This window comes from Haplochromis burtoni, unplaced genomic scaffold, assembly GCF_018398535.1.
Source record: "Haplochromis burtoni strain Fernald_Lab_line unplaced genomic scaffold, NCSU_Asbu1 Contig_762, whole genome shotgun sequence".
Taxonomy (NCBI): Eukaryota; Metazoa; Chordata; class Actinopteri; order Cichliformes; family Cichlidae; genus Haplochromis; species Haplochromis burtoni.
Genome location: NW_024583123.1, coordinates 30,626 through 48,695, shown reverse-complemented (window position 1 = coordinate 48,695; position 18,070 = coordinate 30,626). Strand labels below are relative to the sequence as shown.

The following is an 18,070-nucleotide window of genomic DNA, read 5'->3' as shown; positions in this document are numbered from 1 at the left end:
CTCCTGTGCTCCCTTGAACAATGTCTAGTGAAAAGAAATTGAATTACAAAACAAGAACCAGGGTTATTTTATTCAGCTATGAAGGTAACATGAACTGAGAGATAAGGGGTTCAATAAAAAGCTTACAGCTGACCAAAGGAAGCAAACCGGTTGCTAAGCTGCTAATTCAAGTTGATGAATGTAAAAAAAATTTAATCTTAATTTGGCTCTAAAAGGAGTACACTGCAATTCTTAAACATTATGGTTAGACTGATTTTCATGTTAAACACTGCTCAGCTTGTGAGAATGGTGGTGGCTTAGAATTTAAATGGGAGACCCTGCATTATGCACCGGAGGTGTGGCTCTTTGATGATATGGTTGTTTACCAAGCAGGAAGAGCAATGGATGTATTTATTTATTGGTCTGATGATTTAATTTTATCAATAGACAGACTGAAAAATGATGATGTTGTTGTGTCTCATTTCCTGGTGCCTCAGTTGTGAAGAATTATTATGCTTTTAGTCCTTCATTCTTCTGATGGACAAAGAAGAGCAACTTTAAATCAGGAGTGATTTCAAATGGTTTGTTGGCTTGCTGTGAAAAAGGGCCCTTTTTTTCATTATACGACCTAAGAGTAAGGTCTACTTTTTGAGGAATTTGGTACAAGTACAACTTGATATTAAATCAATAAAAACTGCACAACTGAACTTGTGCTTTTATTTACTTGACTATATTGTACAGCAGTTTGTATATTATAATTTGTCAACAGTCAATTTGTTGTACTCCACTCCAATGCTTTTACAATAAAACATTTTTGAAACAAAGCAAAGTGAAGAGCTGGAGGGATGAGGCAGGGAAGCCTTGATGGAGAGAAAAGGACTGAAGGTGGAGAAAGAGAGAGAGAGAAAGAGAGGTAAGGCTGTAATGAAAGAGGTATTGATTTTCTATAGAGGCTCTTTAATCAGAAGCTGTACTGACACATCCTGCTGGAGGATATATACATGTGTGTGTGTTTGCATGTTTGTGTGCAGGGCCAAGTATATTCAAATACACTTCATTTCATTGTAGACACTTTCAGTTTGTGTCTGGGTTTCATGTTGGTTGTGTGTTCCAGTGTGCATGTTTGTTTGTTTTTTTATATATATGTCGTGTGTGTGTGTGTGTGTGTGTGTGTGTGTGTGTGTGTGTGTGTGTGTGTGTGTGTGTGTGTGTGTGTGTGTGTGTGGGCAGGCAGTAGATAGATAGATGAGGCTGCCCGGTAGATGGATGAGTGGAACAACCACTCGTTCATCATCTGGAGAACAAGGAATTCAGGAAATGCTGTGAGAGAGAGGGGAGGGGATACAAGGGAGGGAGGAAGAGGGGGATGATGATGAGGATGGAGGAGAAAGGGAAGGTGCAGAAGGAAGAAGAGTTGCGACAGTGTGAAAGAAAAGAATGAAAAGAAGAGAATACAGGAGTAGGAGTGGGAAAATGGAGGAAGAGAGAATGAAATGCAATTAAAAAGTCATGAAAAGGGGAGACAGGGAAAATCGGTGGGTGAAAAGAGCAGAAGTTTAAAGGGTAGAAAATCAAATGGAGAGGGAGAGAAGAAGAAGGAGAGGGTTTTATGAAACAAGAACTCTAGGGGATGTTAGAAGAGAAAAAGGAGGGATAATAAGGAAGGAAAGGAAGAAAGAAGGGAAAGTCAGGGAGGGAACAGCAGACATGACAGGAAATGAAAAAGAAAAATAAGGTGAATCACAACATTATGAAGAATTATAAAGTTGGTAGATTAGTTAAAGATGACAAAAAATAGGATTTTTTTTTTTGCTGACTTTTTGTCATTTACATTTTAACTAGTATAGCTATTGGTATTGATTCACTTCTTCAGGGTATCAGAAAAATCAATTAGCAGCACCTTGATTATTGATGATGTGTGGGTCTGTATTGGTTTAGAAAATTATGTGCTGCATTGTGATAAAAAATGTAAAAGGTTCTCTAGAAAGACCTAAAATAGACAGTAATTCATCCAGTATTTATTGTTGATTTGAATGTGTGATATATGCTGATTCTCAAGCTTGTGCTTGAGCTACAAACTAACTGGAATTTTGTGTACACTTGTGCGTTTTTAAAAATATCATCATGAATGTTGGAACTGAAAAAAAGTGAAATGAGCAGATAAATGCAGCCTGAATAGGAAAGTTGGACTACAGCCATTCCACCTCTAGTCAGCTCAAAATGGAGGCGGATACATTCATTCTTGAGGATCTATAAATTTTTTATTTAATGAAATGTAGGTTGCCCTCTTATTAATTGCCTACCTGAGCTCATAGTGAACAGATGTTGAGTCTGCAGTGATTGCAAAGCAGAAAACAATGCAGTATTGATCCGTTCATTGGCTTCCCTGGTTCCAGGAACAACAGTTCATTAATGCAGTCTAAGAGGGACTATCTGTCTCTATTACTGCCTTGTTGGCCTGCATGGCAATGATTTATAGGCAACCTGTGGACGCAGTGGAGACAGCTAATGTTGCCCTGAGTGGGAATTGAGGACTTATCTGTGGTGAAGCCAGTGGTGAACGGTGGGCTGTCGAACATGTAACTATCACCATTAGAAGCTGTAATATCGTCAGAATCCTTGTCTCAGCCACTTACCAAACACATGCAGCTTCTATAACTTTTTTCTTTTATTTCATTCATTTCTTACTTGCCTTTCTTATTTAGTGTTTTGCAGAATTTAAAAAAAAAAAAAAAAGGGACAGTAAATAATAGCTCTTCTTGCAAAGGGTGCTGGACATCAAATAATTGCCATTGTGCCAAAGGTCACACAGTGGCAAGTAGAGTTTGCAGGTAGTTAGTGTAAACTTGATGAAGCTAGTGTTGTTGTAACTTTATTTGTTGCAACAGTTAATTGTGCCTCAGCAATAAGTCTCTTTACACTGCAGTGATACTGTATATCTGAAGGAACTTACCTTTTTTCTTGTTTGGTTTCCTTGACCGTTGTATTGTTTTGCTCGAGGCCTGACTGGACTTAGACTGTCCATTTCTTCTCTAAAATTGTGGGGAGTTTATTTTATATTAATTTAAGTCAAAGAAACTTGGACTTAAAAGACTTTTGTGTGACAATATGTTCATGGTTGTAAGGGAAATCTTTTTAAACCTATTGCAGGATTGGACCAAGTGCATCCCAATGAATATGGTGAGCAATCTCAATCAAATGACAACAGTAAGGATAAAAGCAATGCATTCATTTAATCCCTGCACTCACACACATGTTTAATACATCTCAAATTGTTCTATACAAAGACAGCATGCTCCAGTGGCCAGTATTTAGTGGTATATTAAATGGCTTACTCAGTGAGACCTCAGCACTGGGATTTATAGCAGTTTGCTGGTGTTTTACTTCTAATTAACCACATTTTATGCCAGGAAATCGTTCTAAATTTTTACATCGAATTTCAAATAACATCAGATAAATAGCAAATAACAATGCCGTGCTCTTGCAAGTAATGGTGTTTATTTCTAGGAAGTTCAATTTGGTTGGACACTGTAAAATGAGAACTATCTATACTTTGGAAACTATTGAAATATGGTGCCCAAAACCCTGAAGCTGCTTTTAAAATATTAAACATACATCATCGCAGTCTGATGTTCAAAGCACTCCAGAAATTATTTTATGATGAAAGGCTGTAATGTGCTTATTGTGGTCCCTGTTGCCTGAAGAAAACAAACCACCAAACAACAAAATGAGGCCAGAAATGAAAGGTACCCTGCCACTGAGTTTAGAGTGGTGTTAGAGTAGTGTTTTCCCTTACTATGAAAGTCACAAAAACCAAACAAGGCAGAGTAAGACTGGAGGAAAGGCAGCAAGAGTTTTCTGGTAATTGTTAAATTATCCATTTTGTTTATTTTCCTTTAAGAAATTAAAGGATCACACTCATTTTCCAAAATACATCTATTATTCATTGCAGCTCTCTCGCTCCACAAAATTCGCTGGCGAGTCCTGAATCAAAAGTTGATATACAAACAAGTCGTGCATCATCAGACTGTATTACTGATGGCAATTCTCACAATAAGAATTACAGTCTATACCACGTGTTCTCAAGCCTTTCATTTAGTGCTGAATCACAACAGCTGGATACAGTTAATGTATTTTGTAAAAGTTCTTCAGTCATTTTGGTCAAATCAATCCGCAATTAGAATAGTATAATTATTCAGACAGGGATGACTACATGACAAGTGTTTTTATTTTAACACCTTATGTGGTTTTAAAATCTAATAAAAGCTTAAATGAAAGTAATTTTTTTTTTAAAATGAAATCTAAACAGAAATGAGAGAACTTAGAAATCACCCAAAGACTCTAAATAAAAATAAAAACTGATGCTAATTACAAATGTCACAATCTTTCTTTTTTCCTTTTTCCATTTTAATATTTAGTTTATACCTTTCTGATTTAGTGTTCAGGCTTTTGCACTTCGTGGTGTAAATAATTGATTTCTTGTGTTTTTGTTTATTCTTCACTCACCTATACCTTCTTATCTCTTAATGTCAAATTGTCATCTCTGTGTTCAGTAGTTCATTTAGTTATTTCCAGTTGTACTTGCATAGTCCTCCGTCTTCTGTGCCTCGTTGTTAGTTTTATTTCCTTTGTGTCATTTGTATTGATTAGATTAAGCTGTTCCTCATTTCCCACTTGTATCCTCGTTTGCCCTGATTACCCTCAGTGTCTCTCTATGTATATATAGCCGTGCTCTTATGTTTATTTGTTGTGTGTGCTTGTTGTGTTAGCCTGCGCTGGTTGTTACTGCTTCATTGTCTCATGCCTGTTTGAGTTTTTTTGTACTGCAGCCGACCTTAATAAAGGTTTTTGTGTTCTTTTAGCTTTTGTTTTGAGTCTCTTGTTTGGGTCAAATTCCTGCAAACCATGACAGCTATACTAACCCAGTTTGTAGTTCTGATGAGCACCTCCCTTAAACTAATTTTTGAGCCACTTTTTTAGTTATCAACACATTCATACTGAAGATGAAGGTAATTAAATTATCATTTGTATGACATATTTAGAATCAGAATACTTTATTGATCCCTGGGGGAAATTATTGTTTTTGTCACAGTGCTCCATTATAAACCAACATTAAGACAAGACAGACAATACGCTAACTAAGAGTATTAAACTATACTGGGTGGCAGATTAACAAACCTAAAGTAGCCTTCTTCAACTCATCAGCATATAATTCCTTTAACTTGCCTTTAAAGAAATGTGTAGCACAGCCAAATGCTATATGCATCCATTCACTGAACCTCACCCAATACCCCCAATTTATGCTATACAACAGGGGTGGGCAGCTCAAGGACTGGTGCCCTGTAGGGTTTAGATGAGTCCTTGATCCAACACATGTGATTTAAATGGCTAAATTACCTCCTCAACATGTTTTGAAGTTCTCCAGACACCTGGTAATGAACTAATCATTTGATTCAGGTGTGTTAACCCAGGGTGCTAGCTAAAACCTGCAGGACACCAGCCCTTGAAGCCTGCAGTTGTCCACCTCTGCTATACATGCTTTCAAACATTAATTCATGCATTGCATTCAATTCTTTAATTGTGTACTATATTTTTTTTCCAGTCATTTTTTAATTTTTTTTTTTTGTTCACTTTTCCTGACAATGTTTGACAAGCAATAGATACTGTCTTCTTCCAGTAAGAGTAGAAAAGGCAACAGTGGCACTTTTATTGCATGAAGAAAACCATCAGGTGGGCGGCTGCATTCTTTCTCTAACTTCAACAAAATGGTTTGTGATATGAACTTCACTATACCCTCACTGGAAGACTCAGAGGCCAGTAATGGGTTGTTGTGATCAACTCGACTTGTATGTGGTTTTTGGATGACTGCTGTAAATGTTTAAGATTCTGACTGCAGTGAAGTGTAATGAATCTTGAATGGACTTCATATTCATAGTATATTTATCATCCTCAGGTTATAGTCTAACGAGATACTGTTTCTATAGTAACAGATAAATGGGCTCTCCCTGTTTTCCTTTCTTGCTCTGGACTCCAAAGCCACATTTCTCTGCACAGTTCACCAAATCTCAGTGATTCTACATGAATGCAGCTCGTAGGCTGCTGGGACTTGAAGTGGCATCAGTCACATGGCTCTGTGCTGATCTGTTGGTAAAACAATGGGGGGGAAAGGTGGCGTTAAGAGAAGGAATGACAAACAAACAGGGCTAAAGAAAGAGACGAAGAAAAATGCAAAAGGGTAGAGGTGGAGATGGATGGCTTAAATAGAAAGTGTTGTTTTTATCCTTCACTTCTCAAACTGAAAACTTGAGCTTAACTTACAGTGTTTGGTAAAAAGTTATGAGAATTTTAACTTTGTTTTCATTTAAGACTCCATGGTGATTCAAAATTAGAACGTGCGCTATCTATGAAGAGAAATGTTACATTTTAACCATGTGAGTGAGTGAGTGATGTTTGGCCAGCTCTTCCTTCAAAAAGACTTTTAAAGGCTGTTTTTAGGGTTAAAATTACACTTGGATCAAATTAGGTTAAGGTAAGGTAGGGCTAGGCATTTAGCTGTAACGGCCAAGTTCAAAATAAACCAGGTGAGATTAAACATGTATCAAGTACAAAGATGTGAGTTTTTGTTTTATTGTCATTTTTAATAAGCTATTTGCATTTCTTTGAGTTAGGCTCTTAACATGCAATTTTTATGATTGTTTGTGAATTTCCAGTCTTAATTCCATGCAGATTTATGTGTGAAGTGTGAACTGGTGTGTATGTGCAAGTGTGTGTTTTAGCCCAGCCTCCAGCCTCGCTCGGGGGTGCAGCTTGACTCTTCAGTTATACATCAAGCCAAAAACCCAAGTGAAAGTATGTCTCTGTGCCTTTCAAGGATCTGAGTTTATCCTCACATCCAGCCACAGCTGTTACCTCAAGCAACAATTCTGTGTACATTTGGGGCTGCATGGGTACTTGTGTCACAAGGTCTTGGGCTTTAAGAATGGACTGGGTAGGGAAAAAACATCTCCAATGAAGGAATTTCAACTAGCTACCAAGGTTGTTTTTTGTGTCAAAGTTTAACGTGTGGTACCGTATATGCATCACTACAAATACACTTGTTTATATTTGAGCTCATGCACTCAGCAAATGTTACATTCACCAGATTTAGCTAATCTACTGCAAACATAAAAATAAAGAGTGAGTGAGTGATGTGTATATATGCTAGAGAGTGAACGAGAGGGAGTGATGGAAATATTCCTTATGCCTGTGGAACACATCATCCATTCAAGTCCAAACATATATGCGTCCAAGAGAGCGCAAGGTAAGAAAATAATTGCCAGCCTCTGCTTGAAGGTCAAATGTTCAACATATTCAACATGGGTTGTGGCTAATAAATAATGAGCCTAACACTGGTTCGACTTAAATAAACCTTTTCCTGTTATTTAATGGGCACATCTCATACACACCATGACAGTGTATCACCGTGTGTGTGTGTGTGTCTGTGTAGGGGGAGTCTTCATTTTACCACATTAGTCCAGTTTTGCCTTGTTATCTCTGACAAACACCCATGTTTCCTTTCCCTCTTTCTCTTTTTCTCACACACGCACAGAGCAACAAATGCACAAATTAGCTGTATTCACTAAAAAGGGTTAAGACACTGTCCTTGGCAGTTCAAAAAGTTCAGATCCTCCTTTCATACATACCCAATGAGTTGAATACCAGCTCCACCTCAAGTCTTCCCACTGCTGTTTGATAATCATTAACTTTCTAAATCTGTACCATGCTGCTTGGTGGGATGCACTGTATATATGTTTAACTACTGTCTCAGAAATTAGCATAGAATCTGTCATACCGACATACGCAGCTCATGCAGCAGACTCATGTGTGCAATCTTACACCCACCAACTGTATAGGTGGTTAGCTACTAAACAGAAACTTAAAAAAATAGGACTAATGTGATTAGAGGTGATTTAGATGTCTTGAGTTTGCAATCCTCAGTTACCCAGAAATGAGCTCAACAGCTGTGAGGCAATAACTGCAAATATGCTGGTCACCCTTTATCTTAAACTCTGCCCGAGGGCCTTTCCCTACAGTCTGGCATTATAGCATTATATCCTGGAGTCATTACACGGATGGGTAACTACTGAAGACAGATGAGAGCAGGAGCGATACTGAAATGGGCAATATGAATTGTATTTAAGTTACTTGCAGTATTGTTGTGCATGGCTGTCAAAAACAGATTAGACTTTGGTCAAATAATCTATCACTTCCTGTGCAATTATTACTTATTCTCACTGATTTCATTATCCTATTTCTTCCCTTTCTTCAATGTTTTATGCTGCTATCTGTGATTTACTCTTAGGTTTAAGGTTAATATTAGTTTGATAACTGAGACAAAATTGTAACAGTCTTGGGTTTAGTACCTCCTGCTACTGTATCAGCCAGTGGCATCATGAAGAGTTTGATGGTCATTGCAGAACTTCTTGCAACGCAAAAGTCATACACGATTCGTTTTCTGTATACATTATTCTATACATATTTGTACTCATATAATCTTTTGTTAAATTAATCCTTTAAAAGGAGGAGAGCTAAGCTAATCTGCAAGCCTGGCAACTCCAAAGCCCAGATCAGCCGATGGCTAAACTGATGTTCTTCCAAACAACCGATTGGCAGATCTTCTCGGGGGCCGCTGTGTAAACTGCTTTAAACTGCCCATAGTTGCTTCAAACCCGAAAGCCCCTTTGCAGCCTCCGCTTTTTTACGCTATATCTGAATCATGTCATGTCTGTCATTATGATGTCTTATTCTACTGTATGGGGGCCTCAATGCCTCAGGCTGTCTTCTTCTATTCTTGAAATTTACTTGGAAAGGTGTAAAGTGATCTCTTGGGAACTGTTTGGACAAAGCTATATCACCAAATAGAAGTTGCTAAATACGGAAATAACAATCCTTTTTGCTTGTTTTTCAGTACTTTTTTCATAACCATCATGACAAGTCTCTCTCTTTTATAGAAAAAGAGAGACCTGTTTTCTCTATAATGCAAAGCTCTGGAGATGCAGGAGCCATCTTTATAGTTTTAAAGGTCAATAATGTTTGTGAACGTATCTGAGCTTGAGCCACGGGGCTGACTGTGAGAGTATTGACTGTAAGCCCATAGTGATTCTTTCTATCACAGCATTACCACCTTGGGTTGTGAGCACAGTTTGTCGAAGTAACTCTAATCCCAAATGTGCTGCTGTCTCATCTATTTATCATTATGAAGTGTTTCTCCCTGCTGCCTCCCCTGGTGGTGAAGTGACCTTTCCTCACTGTGGGCAGAATCACCCGTCATCTTCCAGACTGAAATTCAACTTTTTATGATATCATTCACATTGTGGTCTCCCTTCCGAGTCACAATTTCTTTCAATTCAAACACACTTCTCTGGCTGATCTTCCTGAAAGCACATCTCTTCCCTTTTTCGGGCACTTCACATGATCAATATTTGTAAGGCAAGGATTTTGAAACATAACATAATGAACTGGTGATCATTTAGACTGATTTTAAAATTGCATCTAAAGAAGTGTAGGCCTCATTCGTCTAAGTTAAAGTCAGTTTTTATGATGCAACAACAAGAAAGAGACTGGCATCCATGGGAGGATTCTAAGGTGAAAAACAACTGCAGAACAAAAAGAACATTTTTTACTAAGCTCGTGTCACATTTGCCAAAAAAACATCTTGTTGATCATCGAGACGCAGACTTCTTGCTGTTGCCTCACAGCAAGAAGGTCCTAAGTTTGACTCCACCACCAGGCCGGGGCTTTTCTGTTTGGATGTTCTCCCGGTGTTTGCGTGGGCTCTCTGGCTTCCTCCCACAGTCCATAGACATGCAGTTAATGGGGTTAAGTTATTAAGTTATTTAGTGATTCTAAATTACCCATAGGTGTGAATGTAAGTGCGAATGTCTCTCTGTGTTAGCCATGTGTCAGGCTGATGACCTGTCCACAGTGTACTCCATGTCTCGCGATATCTGGGATAGATATCAGCCTTCTTGTGACCCTGATAAGGATAAGCAGAAGAGAATGCATGGATCCAAAGAGGACTGGACCAAAATCCCTCCCCAGCAGTATGAAAGAGTCAATTATCAAATAAATACTTGAGTGCAGTTCTTACTGGGTGGCACAAGTAGTTATTAGAATTTATTCTATGGGCTTTTTCACATAGGGCCTGTTAAAAAATGAAATCATTATTTAAAAAGTGCATTTTGTGTATACTCTATCTAATATTCAAATTTGTTTGATGTAAATGTAAATGTGATAAATATGCAAAAAAAAAAAAAAAGAAATCAGTATGAGGAAAATACTTTTTCACAGCACTGTATCTACAAAAGTAACATGAATTAAACATGGGTACGTTGAACGAAGCCAAGATCAGCAAACAGGAAATTACATAATGTAGGACGGCCGTGGTGAAATATATAAAATCACGCCATGGATCATACTGTGTATCACTGAGGCCCAAGGGTGACTGCCTTAAAAACCTAATCTTTCAACAGTATTTAACTTGTCAGCTTGTCTCAGACATTTGCCTTGTTATGTTTTATTTGCAGTGGATTTTTTTTCTCATCAATTCCCATACATTTCCAGTTGTGTCAGAACTATGCTTAATGGTAAAAAAATAATCATTGATATCAGCATCAAGATTTTGATGCATGCAAATTGTGTGTGTGTGTGTGTGTGTGTGTGCTAAAATCCTAATTATGATATTTCCAACAGTGCCTGGAGATCGCATTTGTTCCATCGTTATAATCACAGCCAATTACCGTATGGTGTTAGCTTTAATTGCTAATCCTGCACACATGGGATCACTGAGAGAAACATCCTGGGTGATTTTTTTTATTTTTTTTATTTTTTTACAGTTATGTGCGTGCACATGTCCAACTTTGGTATAATTAAACACTCAGGAAATAAAGCTAATTTTAGTGTAAAGCTGGGCTTTTCTCTTGCAAGACTCAGAAGGTGGACATTTTAATGAATGCGCATCGTTGAACCTGGGGAGTTTATCTGCATGTTAATCCTGCACACACAGAGCAGGGAGTAAGTCCATTTCATATTACTGTGGGGTGATTTGACTTCATTGATCTGCACTGGACTTGGCACAAGGTCAGCTTAATCTCGCAGAGTCTGTATCGTTTGCTTTAGAGCACCTACCATGGATGCTTGTTTTTTCTTGAGGTTTTGGGCACTAGGTCAAGCCATGACATGAGTTTTCAGGGAAATAAACAGTGTGTCAAATGTGGTTAATGTCTTATTTCTACAAGATGAAAAGAGTAAAAATTCCAAATATCAATGACAAATAAAAATTTAAATTAACACATTACTTTTTTTAAATAGATATGCAGTATGTGTATGTGTGTCATTGACATCATTGAAACACTTGTATTGTTTTGGTCTAAGGTTTATTTGTCTTTTTGATAGCAAGTATGGCGCTCTTTTGAAGACCTTTGTGTGCAGAGGAACACAAACTGGCAACAGTGGCAACACTGTGACATCCTTGGAAAATGTAAAATATTCATTTTTGAGAATCTAAATCTGTATTCAAATATTTCTCTTGTTTTTATTACAGTTCGTAATACTGCGCCTCTGCCATTAAAAATGTTATACAACTTAGCTCAACACAGATGTGCTGAGTTTTGAGGTTGATTGCTCTGGTCACAAGATTTTCAAACAACTTGCTTTGACCTTGAGGTCGAAATAACTAAGATTCAAACTGACTTTTACGGCTGAGTGGCAAAGATGCATCCCTGACATGCATCTTTGCCTTAAAAGAACTTTGTTTTCAGAATCACTGCAATAATTAAGGTTGTGATCCAAACTGTTTAAAAAAAATAAAATAACAACTATGCCTTGAAGCTCATTTTAGCTTAAAAGCTATTATTGATATTAAAATTAGAGTCAGTTCTCAGATTCATTGGATGCATGTGTCATTGATCCAAAAAACTCAAACAGAGGATGTTAATTTGCTTAATGAACTTGAGGATAAGCAGAGACATATAATGTGTTTGCATTTTGTTGTTTAATGCTTGATAATGTTGATCCTATGACCCTCATCCAAGTACAGTGAGAGCCTCTTCATAGTGCATTGTGTACTTTTTGTATAACCTTTTATGCTAATAAGATGTGTACCAGCACAGGAACACTTGTTATGTACCAGAAAGCTATTTCAGGAATTCTAGGCTATTTCAGTATCTACATACACTGTCAATCAATTATTTTTTAGAGGGTTTTTCATCTTCCTTTTGCTGAAAATATACTGTATGGCTATAATTATGTTGTTTGTATGCTTTCATGCTGTAGTATGACCTTATTACCAGTTAAATGCCTTGCTAATGGTATTGTGGGATGGATAAGACTATAAACATATTTCTAGTGCCTAAAATTTTTTGTAGTAATTTACATCTGTGGGATGTTGATAAGTTCCTGCAGTAGAGTGCAGTAATGCTATATTAATGGCAAACAAAATAAATAAATAAAATCCTAACCTTCACTTCAATTCAGTTCAGTGCAATTTGGCTTTATTTATATTGCGTCAATTCACAACAACAGTTGCCTCTAGGTGCTTTATATTGTTAGGACCTTAACCTTGTTATGTATGCGCAATTCAAAACAGGTCAAAACCTGTTTACATTTACCAAAGTCGTCATTCATTTTTCTTAATGCATTTACCACCCCCCACACACCCATACACATAAACACACTGGATGTGCTGGATCAACACTATTCTGTTGTCCACTAATTGTGGACCTCTAAAACAAACAAACACACATACACACACAGCCATAAACACACACAGGTCCTCAAGGCCAAGCTCAATTTGATTTATTAGAGTTTCACCAATCAGTTTTAAGACAGCTCTGTCACTGGGAAGGTCAGTGGAGAAAGGACGAGAGATCATCAATGCACACACACACACACACACACGCACATGTACACAAAGGAAGTTGGTTTTACCTGACTTTTTAACCTTTTAACTTTTCTCGAGTTGCAGGTCTGAAACTAAAAAATTGGTTTAATACTCACAAACATGCCCCCCCTCTCTCACACACACACACACACACACCACACACACACACACACACACACACACACACACACACACACACACACACACACACACACACACACACACACACAGACACTCACACAGCACGAACTCACAAAAAAAATCTTGCTTCCTAGAACTCTAACTCATTGCTGGATATTTCTATTGATAGAGAGGAAAGGAGAAGATATACCATGACCAAAGTTATAATTACAGAAAAGTGTACACCAACATATTTATCAGAATTACCTTGTTTTTTTTAATCACTTGTGCCTCTTTGTGTATTATACAATATGCAGTGGGTGAGGGGTCATTGTTCTAACCAGTATTCCAATGTCCATACAGAAGGTCTAAGATAACTCAAAAGTTTGTTGATAATTGATGAGTCTGACAAAGCTTTGAATATTTGTATTGTTCTGGTGTTTGGCACGATTTCCAGCCCCCACAGAATACTTTGAGCTCCTTCATCTATTATACTTAGCGCTGTTTTCTGTGTACCAAAGTTCTTCTGTTTCATGTCATTGTTGACAGAACAACAAGTTACATTTTTCCATCTCCTGTCTGCTGACTCATCTGTCAGTTTTCACTCCCACTACTCTGCTATCAGTAGTTTACATAAATCACTCACTCATTTGCATGATTCCCTTGGCTTTTTGTAAATGCCAAGTTTATATCTGAATGCCAAGTACAATGAAGCCATGATGAATCAAATTTCAAGTGAGCAATGATCTCCTGGAGCTTTACAGCGGTTTGTGATAGAAGTAGTTAAAAGTTCTTCAATGGTGGATAAGTTACCTGAGATCTCCTCACTTAGGGCTTTGTTTAGGGCTTAAACTCTAACACTGGTTTTTGGAAACTGTTAACTGGTATGAATCAAATATCAGCAGTTCCTGTTTGCAAAGCAATCTTGGGTGTGGAGGACAGAAGTATCAGTACTTTGACTCTAAAGAAAGATTAAAGTGTTCCTAAACTTTCGATTAAGTTTGTTTGGTTTCACATCCTTCCGTGCATGTGCAGTATTCGGACGGGCGGGGGGCATGCACCACCAAGTTTATAAATTTGATAAGTCAAAAACAAGGTCACATAAGACTTTCAAACTGATAGGTGAATCCCTGTGGCCTTGAACCCAAGTTTAAGGTCAGAAGTCAAATTTCCTGAAAATCCTGTGAACTCAATAAATTGAAAAAATGAATTAAATTTGATACCACAGCTGCATCTAGTTCAAATCCCATGGCCTTGGCCTCAAGATCAGCTTTTCTGAAAATCCACTAGGATTTTCAAAACACAGGTGCATCTACTAGGAGGCTGAGGGATAACACTGGGAGCTGCCAGTACTTTTATTTTTGCCATCAGCATTTCTCTTCTCTCCCCTTCTTTGTTTTGATGCTTCACTGTCCACACACCTGTTCTGTTTTTCCTCGTTCTTCTTATGTTACTGATTGATAGTGTTTTTTCTTTGACCCTTTTAATCTTCTTTTATGTTTTAAATGTTTTTTACTTTCCTTATTTATCATTTTTTCCCATCTTTCATTTTACTCATTTATCCAGCTGTTATTAACACAGATAAAAGGAGGAGATCACTTTGTGGAGAGGGTGGTGATTGCTACGTGATGCTTGTTATATTAGTTTTCAAATTCTGCTCTGTCATCGATTTTGGTTGTCTCGTGATAAAACAGCTGCATTTTGGGCCACCATAACTTATTGGATCAGATCAACATTGTTGCTTGTTATCATTGTTTTTCTAGATATTCAGATTAGACTGTAGCTGTTCTTTCCTTTTCACTTATGGAAGTGGTTAGTAATTTGTACACATAATTATAAGTAAATACAATTTTAGTCTCTGTTTTGTGAAAGACTTTATTAGAGGAATGAGAAGAGCTTAGTTACTGCAGTTATTGCTGATCGGCTGTTCTTTCAGTATTTGCTGTATTTATTCTCTTTAATTAATAAATCTATAGGAGAAGAAGAAGAAGACTGAGTGGATTATAGAAAGTGGTTTGAACCTAAAGCAGCATAACTAACAAATGGTTTAGGATCATCTGATCCCGAAATAAAAACAGGCTTCATCAAAGAAGAAATGTTTATACATGTAGATGAATTTTTGCAAAAAAGAACTTTGAATTTTAGAAAATAACCTTTCAAATCCTTGTAATGAGTCATATCATGTGCACCGATGTCTTTAAATCTGTATGAATAATGATCGAGTGCCTGTTTATTCAACAAAGAAAACTAATTTTCTTTCAGTCTAAAATTAAAGGCCCAATTTTTATGACTAATGAAGTAGAAAAGAAGTGGGAGGAGAGGGAAAAAACGTAAGAAGAATTCAGAAAATAATCAGCATAACTAGAGTAATTGGTTGGTATTGTGTGGAGAAATACATACATATACAGCTGTTGTCTGTGTTTTTGATGGGACATCAGTCTACCCTGAATTTAGTGTGTTGAAAAAGAAGAATGTTGGTAAAGAAATCAGCATTTACCTCTTTGCTCAGTTATGAGAATAATTCTTAAATGTCTGTCAGTGAGACTCCTGCAGCTGTCCTCTATTATCTGTCACTGAAACTGAAAATGTATCTTCTCTCTCTCCAGATACTTGTCTGTCTACATTGCTGCCTTCCAATCCATCCATTTGGCACTTACCTCCATCGCCATTCTCTCCAGGATGTCAGTGAAGGTACAGACCAGTAATGTGACCAACAAGACAGACCCAAAGTCCATCAATTCACGGGTGTTTATTGGCAACCTGAATACAGCGGTGGTCAAGAAGTCTGATGTTGAGAGCATCTTTTCCAAGTATGGCCGTGTGCTCGGCTGTTCTGTGCACAAGGGCTATGCCTTTGTCCAGTACGCCAGTGAGAGGCATGCCAGGGGAGCTGTGATTGGGGAGAACGGCAGGGTGCTGGCAGGACAAACACTCGGTGAGTTGATGTGAAACAGCATGTGAATTGTAGTTTTACTTAATAAAAAAAGATGAATAAAACTTGACTTTTAGGACTTCCACATTGCGAAAAGACACTGTTGGTCTATTGGATTAGATATTCAGCTGAAGCTTGTAACCCACAAAAGGATTGATAGATTAATGGCTTCAGAATCTACAGTTTTGTTATAATAAAACTAACATCCAGCAGCTCTGACTACAACAAAACTCTCTAACCTGTGACAACCCTTAAGCATCATTACATTCAATTTGGTCTTTAGTCTGTCTGTCTCTCTCTCATATTTTTTTGTTTTTGCTATTGCGGAGGAAAAAACCATATCAGTGGAGCAAAAACAGTTAAGCGGAGTGTGCCTTTAAGCTGCTGGAGTGATTTTCTCCCCCTGCCTGGTCCCCCGGCGAAGCAGGAAGAGACGAACTGTCAGTGAGCTGGTGTGAAGAACTCGACTGGTTTATGCTCAGTCACTGCAGGGCTTCAAGCACATTTCTTTAATAGCTTCTCTCAGAATGTACGTGAATGAGTGCAACTGAAAGAAGCATTTCTGTGTGTGTGTGTGTGTGTGTGTGTGTGTGTGTGTGTGTGTGTGTGTGTGTGTGTGTGTGTGTGTGTTTATGTGTAATGGAGGATAAAGCTGTGACAGCTAAGGGGCCTCTAAGTGATGCTCTCTGCACCTCTGCAGCTTTTGTGTAGGTGTGCGTGTGTTGCTGTAGAAATCATATAAAAGCCATCTTCTTTTTCTGTACCAAATATCTTTTCATTCTCTTATCCTGTCTGTTTCCCCCTCTCTGAGGCACTTTTTAAACATGGCCACTACCTTAGGGATTCAGTTTCCTTTTTAACAGAAGACTCAAACAATACATCCAATGACATGAAGACAGTTTATGTTGAAACTGTCAAAAGACAAACTCTGCTAACAGACTGCTTGAAAAAATAGAGTCATAAAAAAGCAAAAAAATGTGCAATACAGCAGAAAAAAGAAAATCATCATAAGAAGAATCATGCAATTTTCAGACACAGTAAAATTAACAGTTCACCTGTAATACGACCACTCACTAGAATGGGTTTCAGGAGACTTGGGCAGCCTGAGGTCTACAAAACAAGCTGTAGTCCTCGAATTCTTAAATCATATGAATTTCCAAATATTTTCCAAATATGACAATATTCCTGAATCATGGTCAGTAACATCACAAAATCAGTTATGCAGCAATTAAAAATGCCCCATGAGGTTTGCTTTTGTACATTTTAACACACGTGCAACATGTTTGTCAGTTATCATAACCATTAGTTTTTAAATTCATGGGGAACATACGTATATACATATACATGAAGTAGATTGCACTCATCCTGTTTGTTTCCAACTATTTAAACGTTAAATTAAAAAAAGTAAATCAATAAGCAGAATATAGAATTTGGCTGATATATGTAGCTGCCATAACTTTGCTTATAGCTAACTTTATCTGCACAGTATTAGTTAGTTTGTGAGAATTATAATAAACAAATCATAATAAATAAACTCTATAAAAATAATCAGCATGGATTACTTCACATATGCAGGCATAACCACATATTATTATTACAAGAATTTATGTATAATTATGTCATCCGAAAGTGTTTTCATAAAATCTGGTGTCACCTTTCTCTTCTCAGTCTAGTCCAGCGAGGTAGGGAGGAATCAGTAAGCTGGTTTAATACTCACCTAAGGCACAAAGAGTACTGTACAAGGTATTTGCCTCAGTGTTGTCCTCAAACTTCTGTAAACACTGTAAAACATGAGAAAAAAACCCAGCATGTTGTGTCATCAAACTAATATTTTGACCTTTTGCTTTAGATAAAAAGACAAAGTTAGTGCTCCAACCAAGGTTATCATATCAGCTGAGAGTAGTATTGATTCATAAACCACTATTCTAATAAACTACTAATTTTAATGCGCTGATCAGCTGACAGATGAGGTGTTTTTACAGACTGAAATGACTTGCTCCTCAAAGTGTGAGTGTGTGTGTGTGTGTGTGTGTGTGCTTGTGTTTCCCTTACAGGCTTCCTCTTTAAATTGCAGGACCTACAGGTAAAGTCAGTGAGGCATATGGAGCAGCAGGTAAACT

At 37.5% G+C, this 18,070-nt stretch overlaps 1 protein-coding gene across 2 annotated transcripts in view; it reads left to right on the top strand.

Moving 5' to 3' along the window:
• Positions 1-18,070, top strand: part of raly (RALY heterogeneous nuclear ribonucleoprotein) — a 101,340-nt gene that overhangs the window by 57,817 nt on the left and 25,453 nt on the right. For both annotated transcript variants that reach the window (XM_042215568.1, XM_005950193.2), the window contains exon 2: positions 15,625-15,953. In XM_042215568.1, coding sequence (XP_042071502.1) covers positions 15,698-15,953 — 256 coding nt within the window. In that variant the 5' untranslated portion in view covers positions 15,625-15,697. The remainder of the gene's footprint in view (positions 1-15,624; positions 15,954-18,070) is intronic.